General features: G+C 39.7%; 1 protein-coding gene across 3 annotated transcripts in view; it reads right to left on the bottom strand.

Annotated features, from left to right (window-relative positions):
• The window catches only part of KHDRBS2 (KH RNA binding domain containing, signal transduction associated 2), a 696,574-nt gene that overhangs the window by 267,405 nt on the left and 417,757 nt on the right, over nucleotides 1-11,412 (bottom strand). For all 3 annotated transcript variants that reach the window (XR_004047149.2, XM_004696331.2, XM_045294878.1), the window contains exon 5: nucleotides 2-129. Coding sequence is in view for 2 of the 3 variants with exons in the window: in XM_004696331.2 (XP_004696388.1) it covers nucleotides 2-129 (128 nt within the window). In the remaining variant the exon portion in view is untranslated. The remainder of the gene's footprint in view (nucleotide 1; nucleotides 130-11,412) is intronic.

Raw genomic sequence — 11,412 nt, 5'->3', positions numbered from 1 at the left:
CCTGGAAGGAGTTGTGGGAGCTGTTCTGATCCCTCGGCCTCTGATTCCTCTGCCACGACCCGAGTCCTCCGAGCCATTTAAGTAAGATAATTCACGAAGTTGTTCCTGACGAATTTCATCATTGTAATCCTGGAATTAAAAAGAGTCTCGGTTAATGACACTGGAGCATGGGTTTCGTGGGAATTAAGAAGATATAAATAAGGAAGACATATTTATTTATTTATTTATTTTTATTTATTTATTTATTTATTTTTCTGGGGCCTGACATCCAAAAATCTGAAATAGTGTAAAGTTGCCTATATTTTCATATGCATTTTCAGACATAAAAATTGAAGTTGCTTATTTTGCCAACAAGCTATTTACTCAGCAGGAACCAGATTAGATTCTGTGGGATATCATTTCATGTGTTAGCTGTGAGAAGATAACAATACGAAACAAGAGCCTGGCCTGGAAAATACCAAGGTTATGATAGTTAGATGAGGGTCACTGAAGGAAGGCCTTACTGAGATGGATATGTGTAGATTACCAAAGACTGCAGGAAATCTAAGCAGCTTTCAAAAACCCAAACTCTCAAGGCTCAGGTAGATACAATTTAAACTCCGGTTAAAACTACAAAGCCCACATGGAAGAAGCACCCCAGCCTATGCAACCACGAGGTGTCGAAGGGATCAGGTGTAAGGCATCATCAGAACAAAAAAATCTTATCATAGTGAATGATGCGGGCAGTGCGGAGTGGAGATCCAAAGCCCATTAGTAGGCCACTGGAGATCCCCTTGCAGAGGGGTCTCGGGGAGGAGATGAGCCAGTCAGGGTGAAATGTAACAACGATGAGAAATACAACTTTCCTCTAATTCCTAAATGTTTCCTCCCCGCTCCCACTACCATGACTCAAATTCGATCTTGCAAGTCGGCTAGACCAGAGGATGTACACTGGGACAGATAGGAACTGAAAATACAGGGAATCCTGGGCGGATGAGCCCTACAGGACCAGTGGTATGAGTGGCAAAACAGGGAGGGTAAAGGGAGAGTGGGTAGGAAAGAGGGAACCGATTATAAGGAACTATATGTGACCTCCTCCCTGGGGGACAGACAACCGAAAAGTGGGTGAAGGGAGACGTTGGACAGGGCAAGATATGACAAAATACCAATTTATGAACTATCAAGGGCTCATGAGGGAGTGGGGAGCGGGGAGGGAGGGGAAAAATGAGGACCTAATGTCGGGGGTTTGAGTGGAGAGAAAATGTTTTGAGAATGATATACAAATGCACTTTACACAATTGATATGTGTATGGATTATGATAACAGTTGTATGAGCCCCTAATAAAATGTTTAAGAAAAACACTATAATAATATACAAATGATAAACAGCACCGCTTCAGACAATTGGGAAACTACGAAATCCAACCTAAGGGGCAACAGATATAGGCAGAGGTTCCTCCCTGCACTCTTTCATTGTGTGGATAGAAAATGATAGCTAGGCCGGGGTTTGACGTTCACCGGAATAACCACACCAGAGATTTAAAGCCAAGGGGACTATCTTTATCAACCATCAGTGTAAAAATATAACAGCCATTCTAATACATCCAAATAAGTGGATTTGATCACTAAGTGAAAGGATATCTTCAAAATGCAAATACCAGCTTTCTCTGCTATTTCTGTTACAAATATATTCAGGAGTACATTTTGGGTACATACAAAAACCTACCTGGTTGAATAGTACAAAATCAAGTCACATTATTTTTGCCGATGACTGATCTGATTATGCTTTTCTAAACATAATTTCAAGGGAAATTCATCAGTTGGTTTTTCCAGCACAATATGCTTACCTTGGTTAGAAAATGAGTTATGAAGGAAGATTCAGTGACTCTCAATGAGATTGTATGGGTGGTTACAATCATCTATCTCTTTTGGCTGTTGACTTTGATAGGGTTTGATGAATGGATTGGAGAGTACCGAGTGAGTTTGCTGGAGCACAAATTTATACCATGACATATACACTCCTCTCGTTTAACAACTAAATCATTAAGGAAAGACAGGAAGAATATGGATTGACCTTATTTTAATGAACAGAAATATACAGTGACAACTAAGTGGCTCATTATATTTAGAGTTTTTGTGGGCATATTTCTGATTGGTTCTGATCAGCAATGGAATCACCAATACTCTGGATAATAAGTAGGTCATCTCTGCTGCACAAATGAAGAACTTAGAGTTTGAAGAATAATTATTTCTGGTCCCTGTACATTTATTTTAATAAAGTCACCCAGGAGCAAGCAGATAATTGGTGTTGCATTATACCATAATGGGATAGAGAACAAGTAGACAAAGCTCCATTCTCAAGAAACTTACATTCGAGGAGAAAGAAAGATATGCTTACAAGAAACTTATTTTCTTGTGATTGTGAGTGAAGTAATGAAAGGCTCTTCCGGAAATCTTGTGGTCCAGAGTTAGACTGGAAGTTTGCAGCATAGGATATAGAGTGCACAATGTGGGCATGGGTAATGATATACAGATATCGTGGATGAAAGATAAAAGAACCCCAAGAATGAGACGCAATTTCATCATGAAAACCAAGATCTCTTGTGCACAGAGAAGAGAGAATGAGATCCATGAAATTTACCAAGAGATGGAATAACACTCTTCGTGGTCCTTTACTGGAAAGCTTACATTCTGAAAATAATTCGTGAAGAAGCCTGTGACCTAAACAATAATAGTGAGTAATTTTTTAAAACTGTGTGTGACAAACATGAGTTGGTATATTTCTGCCATCCATAATTTCAGGGGATTCATATAATGAAATAGTAAATGTGCCAGAATAAATGATAACCTTATCCTTTGGTTTGTTCGAGCATGGAAAGCTGTAGAAATATAAAGCAATGAAAAATGCTGTATTAAAGACGTCATATAATCATCTAAAAAACTGATTACATCTTCATCAGGATAGCTTGAGTCCATGAGGAGTATAATAAGCTACTTTCAGTTATGATTCTTAAGGTCTAAGTGTATCTACTATAGACCTATCCCAAATTGATCTTTAAATGGTGTTAATTTTAAAGGAAGAATGAGTTTCACAATTAAACACTTCTTATGAACAAATTTGCAAATTAACATTATTAATAAAGTGGTCCTGAAATCACTTTCTTAGGATGGAATTTTTCTAGTGCATAAGAAAGGTCTATCGGTCAATACTAGAAATAATTGCAGAGGGCACACCAACAGCAATGATGTGTAGGCCCTAAAATTAAGTGCATCATCTGCTTCTTCTGATGCTAGTCTGCTCTACCTATGGACGCAACAATAATACCAAACAATGGCTGGGCACATTCACCCATACATCTCTGTCTAGAAAACGGAAGGGCTGTTTCCAGCCTAGATTGATTTACAGCACATCGATGCTTCATTTTCCAGAAACCACCCTGATTACAAGCAAAAGTCACTTCAAAGCATTTATTTTCTTACTTTCACATGTTTCTTTCATGTTTATCTCTTCAGTACCTGATTGCTGATTATAATGGCACTAGGTTCAGCACAGTTGGTGCACAGAAAAGCCGAACTGTAGAAAACTACAGTTTCTACCAAATTAAATACTACTCAAATTCTACCTTCTAATTTTTACTTTCAAGCAACAACTAAGCTAAAGAATAAACATACCTACTACTTATTTGGATTAGGGATATGGTGACCTGCTACCTATGTGTGACCTGACCAGCCAACCTAAAAATGTAAAATGAATCCCATGTCATATTTCAAACTAGAAAAGACAATCTGTTTTGGTCTTTTATCTGAGGAAAACCTATTTATACTCTGGGTCCTATAATTTGTAAAAAGTAGGACTATTGTTATTGTTGGCAACATTTGAAAGCTAAAGTATGAATCAGTATATTGCAGATAAAGTAAAATATGTGTAAGATGGAATCCCTGTGTGGTACAAATGGCTAACTCATGCAGTGGGACATAAAAGGCGAGACATTCTATTGCCTGGAAGAAGGGGCTGACAAGCTACTTAAAAAGAAAAGCCATTGAAAACTATTCAACTAATTTTAAACAATTGTTAAAAATAAGTAGAAGGGGAAGGAGGAGGAGGATAAGGAAGAGAAGGGTGGAGAGTGCACTAACTGGAGGGTGTGCCAGCAATGATTCCGATTTGTTCAGGTTTACCTATCTCCATGCCCTTGGAAAATTCTTAACATACTGGTGCTGGTTTGATCATGTCATTTGCCTTAGTCAGTAGGACAACAAAGTTGCCAAAAACAGAGACTTAAAAAACGCTTTCGCTGTGAAGAAGCTCCGCGGCCTCACAGAGAGTGACAACCCTCATAGAGAAGAGACTGTAGTCATGATATCTCCCAGACATCCCGTGTGCATTGCCAGACATTTAGTGGGGCCTAGGGTCATATATATAGGTGCAGCTAATAACATGTCACAACCTACATCATTAAAGTTTGCATTGTCTACTGAAAGCTTTGTACAGAGTGTGAGATCACCTAGCCAATTGCAGATTGGAACCCAGCTTCTTCAATACGAATTCCCACAAGGGGCGTGCCTGCTACCCCTGTCAGTATGAGTATTTGAGATGACAAAATTCTCAAAAGCAACCTCGCTGACATCGAGTCAATGCCCACTCATAGGGACCCTATAAGAGAGGGTATAACTGCTCATGAGTTTCCAAGACTATAACTGTTTACGGGAGCAGAAAGCCCTGTCTTTCTCCTGCAGAGTGCCTGGTGGTTTGAACTGCTGACCTTTCAGTCAGCAGCCTAATGAGTAACCATTCATTACTCAAGGTTAGCTTAATTCTAATCTACTCAACAGCAAAGGTTCTGATTTAAAGGTTAAATTATACAATTTTCTATTCACTCAGTTAAAAGGGTAGTTAATCATGAAACAATGTCTTTTAAGAAAATACATTTTCATGTGTCTAACCTTAATTAATATCCATTTAACAATAGATGATATGTATTGTTCATTAAAATTCAGACTAAATGTTTGTTAATCAAAAATATATTTCTAGTTATTATCTATGGGGATAAAATTGTGCTGCATGCTGACAATGAACCAAAGATAAATACATAAATTATATTGGTAGAATAGATTCCACAAGTGAGAAAACACCTCATATAAAACAAGTTAATAAGAACATATTTGTAAACATCATACAGGTGGGTAAGTATACACTATATTTAGGGCCAGAGATTATAATACTTTGCTTCACTCAGAGGAACTGTGGCAATGGTGACAAGTTTCTGCCTGTCAGGGGTGTGTGTGCCACTGAGGAACAAGATGGGGAGCCACAAGGAGTCTTACGAGTGCTGCAGTGAGAAAACTATGTTATGATTGCCACAGGTAGGAAGAAAAGGGTTTTTTAGGTGCAGAAATGACTATAAGTATGACTTCATTAAATAAGGGGGGGAAACACAAGAAGAAAATTATTTAGGGCTGAGGAATATATACTTGATCATCGAAAGTTAAAGAGCTAGAGAGACTTTAAGGGGTATCTTAGAAATTCAGATTTGAGTTTGGGGAACAGTAAATTTGAGTGTCATATGCATACAATTGTGAAAACTGAAGGAGAAAAATAACCACCGTGTACAGGTGAAAAAATCCTATTAATTTTTACATGAAAAATGTGTATAATCAAAGATAATGTGGAAACAATTGACTCAGTAATTGCAGTATTTTCACTATTCAATGTTAAAGGACTAGGTCTTTAAAAAATGAGTTTTTCTAATGAGATACTACTCAGCTGAAGAATATATATCATTATTATGTATAGCAATGAGCCATTTAAATGTTTGAAGATAATTTTTCTAAATGCTCAAAGAGAGGGACAGTAAAAACTGAAATATTCTCTTTACTCAATATATTGCGTGCATTGTAAATTCTCTACACCCTAAAGTCTACAAATTGTTGTGCAGTGCTTATTTTCACTCCTTCATTATGAAATGAACTTTCAATATTAGTATATGAAGCTAGTCAAACTATATCTCCTATTAGAATATTTGTTGTGCACATTGCTGTTTGTATGATTAACTGTTAACGAAACAAGCAAATCAAAAATTTCAAGTGTAACTTGATCTTCACCAGCAAGTGCTCCAATTCTTCCTCACTTTCAGCCAGCAAGATTGCACCATCTGCATATTACAGAGCCTTCCTCCAGTCTCTAAAGAGAGCCGAAAGCAGATTAAAATAACATAGATCCAGGGATTGGCATTGGGCTTGCACTAAATCCTAGCTCTAATTTAACAATTAGTGTTTACATCATGGCCCTGCCGGATGGTTGTCCTTCACAAGGGAACTATATGAGTGCTATAGTAAACAGTGAAGAATTTAGTTGGTTTTAGCTGTCAGATAAAATAGTATCTGCAGTCTTTCAGGCTTGTTTCCAAACAAGTAGCCATCTAAGAGAGATGTCAACGAAGTCCACGTGGAAGAAGCACACCTACATCCGTGAAGGAAGGATTGTAAATCATATAAACCTAAATCTAAGGAGGGATTCGTATCAGAGCCTAAATTGTGAGAATCTGGTTTGCTGAAGGCTATGGATGAAAATGGAAGCCCAAGATACATTTGTGAGATCCACCTGGGAAACTGTCCTGTACTGAGTTCCTTCCATCCATAACAGATCATGGGAGGAAACGGTTCCCAAACAGAGTGCACTGGCGAGGTGGCTAGAGGAGGTCACAAAATAAACCTGACTTGAACAGCCAAAACCTGAGTAATTGATGCCCCCTCTGATGCATGCTGGGCCTGATCTAGCTTTCCACATTTTCTGGTTGTTGTTGTTTTCTTTTAGATATTGGGGATTATCTCAGGTGTATGTTTTAATTGGGGCTAACCTTCTTGAGTTTTGGTTATGTTTTTCATATATGAAAAATCCTGGGTATGAAACCTGGGATTGATCAACCTATAGAGACAGCAAGTAGAATAAGAGTTATTGGGACAGGGTGGGGGGTAAGTGGGAGCTGATAACAAGGAGTTCAAAAAGGAAGAGAATATTTTGAAACTGATTATGGTAGACATTGTATAATACTGCTTGATGTGATTGATATGGAATGATATCATAGCTGTATGAGCTCACAATGAAATGATTTTTGGGGGGAAAAGGAATATATACATTCTCACTTTCAAACAATGCAATAAACAAAATGGCAATAAAAGCAACAAAAACCTTCCTCCAATTTTGAAAGGGAGACAGAGGCAGATAAAACAAACAAGGAAACAAACAAACAAACCATAGATCCAGCAATGGGTTTGGGGCTCACACTAAATCGTAGCCCCAACTTAAGCACAATTAGTTCTTACGTCGTGTCCCTGATTGATACTTGTCCTCAGCAATGGACACAGAAGAATGGGTGCTATAGCAAAATGTGGTGAAGAGATTAGATGGCGCCTAGCTATCATATAAAAGAGCATCTGGAGTTGTAAAGTCTTGTCTCCGAACAAGCAACTATCTAAGTGAGGTATCAACTAAATTCACCTGGAAGAAGCACACCAGCGTCAGTCACCAAAGGATTGTAAATCAAATAATCCCAAGTCAAAGCAGGCAGTACAAGCAAAGCCTAAATGGTGAGCATCGGGTGTGCAGATGGCTATGGATGAGAGTGGGAGCCCACAATACATTTGTGGGAACAACATAGGAAATAAGCTTCCAGTGAACTCCCTCTGTCCACAATTGAGGGGTGGGGGCCAGTGGTCACTGAACAGAGTGCTGTGGCGAGATGCGTATAGAAGACCAAAGGGATAAACCTGGCTTGAACAGTTCAGACTTCTTAAATTGATCCCCCCTCTGATGCACGCTGGACCCGATCTGGTTTTCGACATTTTCTGTATTTTTGTTTTGTTTGGGGGGTTAGTTGCTGTTGTTCACATTAGGGTTTACCTCAGAGGTATCATGCCATAGTGTGTGGGGGGGGTGTCACCCTCGTGAAATTGTGTTATATGCTTTTCTGTGTTTTTGGTATATGAACCCCAGGATTGATGACCCTATAGAATAAGGGTTTCAGGGTGGGGGTACAATGGTGGTGGTTCTGTGGGGTGGTATAAAAGGGAGCTGATGTCAAGGAGTCCAGGAAGGAAAAGAATGTTTGGAAACTGACTGTGGTAGCAATTGTACAATACTCCTTGACCTGATTGAATTATGGAATGATAGGATACATGTATTAATACCCAATTAATATTTTTTTAAAAAAAGTCTTCCTCCAATCCTGATGCCACACTCTTCTTCATATAATCGAGTTTCTCTGAGGATTTGTTCAGCATACAGATTGAATAAGTATAATGAGAGTATCCAGCCCGGACACGCACTTTTCCTCATTTTAAATCATGCAGTATTCCCTTATATTGTTCACACAACTATATCTTGATCCACGTACAAATTCTGAAGGTGCACAATGAAGTGTTCTGGAATTCCCATTCTTCTCAATAGTTTTCACAATTGAATACTGTATCATTATGGTCCACCCAATGAAATACCTTCGCATAGTCAGTGAAACACAGGGAAACATCAATTCTGGTCTCCTCTGCTTTGAGCCAAGATCCATCTGACATAGCAATGATATCCCTTCTTCCCCATCCTCCTGTGAATCGGGCCTGAACTTCTGGAAATTCCCTGTAGTGTACTGCTGTAACCATTGTTGAACAATTTTAAGCAAAATTCTATTTGCGTGTAATATCAATGATATCATCCTATAGTTTGAACATTCTGTTCTGTCATGTTTCTTTGGAATGGGCACAAATATGAATCTCTTCCACTCAGTTGGCCAAGTAGCTGTCTTCCAAATTTCGTGGCATAGATGAGTGAGTGCTTCCAATGCTTATTCAGCTTCCTGAAACATTTCAATTCCAGGAACCTTATTTTAGTCAAAACATTCAGTGCAGTTTGAGCTGCTTCCTTCAGCACCATTAGATCTTACTCATGTGCTGCTACCTCCTGAAATGGTAAAATGTTGACTAGTCCTTTTTGGTATAATGACTGTGTGTTCTTTGCATCTTTTGTGGATCCTTCCTGGGTAATTCAATATTTTGCCTATAGAATCAAGGGTTGTAGCCTTGAGTATGGATTGCAATTCATTCTAAGAGATACCAAAATCCTCAAACTGGACCAACAGGTAAATAGAGAAAAGGGTGAATTTGTCAAGAATTCTGTCTTACCTGAATCCACAATCAATGTTCATAGAAACAATAGTCAAGCGATCAAAGGATGTATTGCATTAGGTAAATCTGCTGCACAAGGGCTCTTTAGAGTGTTGAAGAGCAAGGATGCTACTTTGAGGATTATGGTACACCTGACCCAAGCCATGGGATTCTCCTTTGCATAATATGCATATGAAAGTTGGGCATTGAATATGAAAGACTTTAGAAGAATTGATGCATTTAAATTGTGGTGCTGGAGAAGAATATTGAAATTCCCATGGACTGCTAAATGGACAAACCGATCTGTATTGGAAGAAGTACACCAGGGTGTCCCTTAAATGCAAGGAGATCAAGACTTGATCTTACATTATTTGGACAGGTTATCAAGAGGGACAAGTCCCAGAGAAGGACGTCATGCTTGGTAAAGTGGGAGGGCTGAAAACAAAAAGGGAGGCTCTCAACAAGATAGATGTATTAACACAGTGGCTTCACCAGTGGCTCAGGCATATGACAACTATGAAAACCACTACGGAGCCCCGAGGGAGAGTGTTCTGTTCTGATTTGCATAGGGTTGCTATGGGTCAGAGCTGCCTCACTGGAACCTGTCAACAACGGCAATAAGCACGTCTTATAAATATTCTCTTATCAGAAATATATCACATATGAAATATTGGTTCACTTGAAAAAATGTTGAGTTCTAAAACACACCCCACCCAAAACTCTATAGATATTGAGTTGTTTCCAATTAATAGTGATCCTACAGGACATAGTCAAACTACACTTTAGGTCACAGGGGTCCTCAAACTTTTTAAACAGGGGGCCAGTTCACTGTCCCTCAGACCCGTTGGAGGGCCAGACTATAGTTTAAAAAAAAACCATGAACAAATTCCTATGCACACTGCACATATTTTATTTTGAAGTAAAAAAAAAAAAAAAACGGTGCAAAAACACCCGGCAGGCCAGATAAATGTCCTCGTCGGGCCGTATGCAGCCTGTGGGCCATAGTTTGAGGACGCCTGCTGGGATTTTTGAGACTGTAGATCTTAATGGAGGCTGACTGACTCACTTTAAAAAAAATGTCTGTCTATGAGCAGCTAGTGGGTTCTAACTGTCAACCTTTCAGTCAGCAGCCAAATGCTTAACCCCCTGCATCATAAGTTAACTTGTCTAAGACTCTGGAGTCATATAATAATTATATATTTAAATGATTGTCTTTGTCTTAGAGCACATATCCTCTTAATGCGCAATTTGTTGAAATGGTTACTCACTGAAAACTAAATACAGAGGTTTATAAATCTCAAACTCTCATTGCTATCGAGTTGATTCTGTCTCACAATGCCCTTATATGGCAGAGTATGCACTGCTTTAAACAAATCTACTACACAAACTTAAGCATGTTATAAAGCAGGGAGGTTACTTTAAGGACAAAGTTGTGTCTCCTCCAAGTCATAGTGCTTTCAATCACCTCATGTACATGTGAAAGTTGGGCTCTGAATAAGCAAGACCCAAGGCCATTGAGTATATTCCATCGCAGTGGTCCTTCGGACAGCACAGAACTACGCCTTAGGGAGTTATGGCTGTAGATCATAATGGGAGCAGGTACCCAGTGTTTTCTTTCTCTCTGAAAAGCTAGTGGTTTCAGTGAAGAAACAACGAGTTTAAATTAAGGGGCAGGCAAAAAATATTGAAAAGTACCCTGGGCTGCCAAAAGAACAAACTAATCTGTCTTGGAAGAAGTACAGCCAGAATGCTCCTTCGAGGCATGTATTTTGCCTTTGGCTCATGTACTTTGGACACATTGCACTGGAGAAGGACATGCTTGGCAGAGAAAAAGAAGTCCATCAAGGAGATGGGTTGACAGCAAGGCTGTAACAATGGGCTGGAACACAGGAGCACATGACTGGGGAGGAGGAGAGACTGGAGCACATCCTGGCCCACCAGGCCTTGAGCACGATGACCCCAAATAGAGCAGCCAGTCCACAGAGAGGACCACAGGGCCAGGCCCACTATGAGACATGATGGCCCTCACTGACCCATGGCCCTGCGGGGGACAACACCAGAGACACAGTGTGGGAATTGCACCCGATCTGATCCCCCCACACTGAGGCAAAGCACTGGGGGAGTGCAGCGGAACAGCAGGAGAGGGGAGCAGCAAGATCCCCAGGGAATGATGAGGGTGGACTTTGGGGACAGGGCGTGGTGCCCCAACAGGCTGGACTGGAAAACACTCTTAAAGGCCGGCGATCCTTGAACTAACTACAAGCTTTTCTTTCTTGGTAT

Source organism: Echinops telfairi, unplaced genomic scaffold (genome assembly GCF_000313985.2).
Source record: "Echinops telfairi isolate 266 unplaced genomic scaffold, ASM31398v2 ScPeMD7_3533;HRSCAF=4204_1, whole genome shotgun sequence".
Taxonomy (NCBI): domain Eukaryota; kingdom Metazoa; phylum Chordata; class Mammalia; order Afrosoricida; family Tenrecidae; genus Echinops; species Echinops telfairi.
The sequence above is the reverse complement of the archived record's forward strand: the minus strand, read 5'-3'. Positions and strand labels throughout refer to the sequence as shown.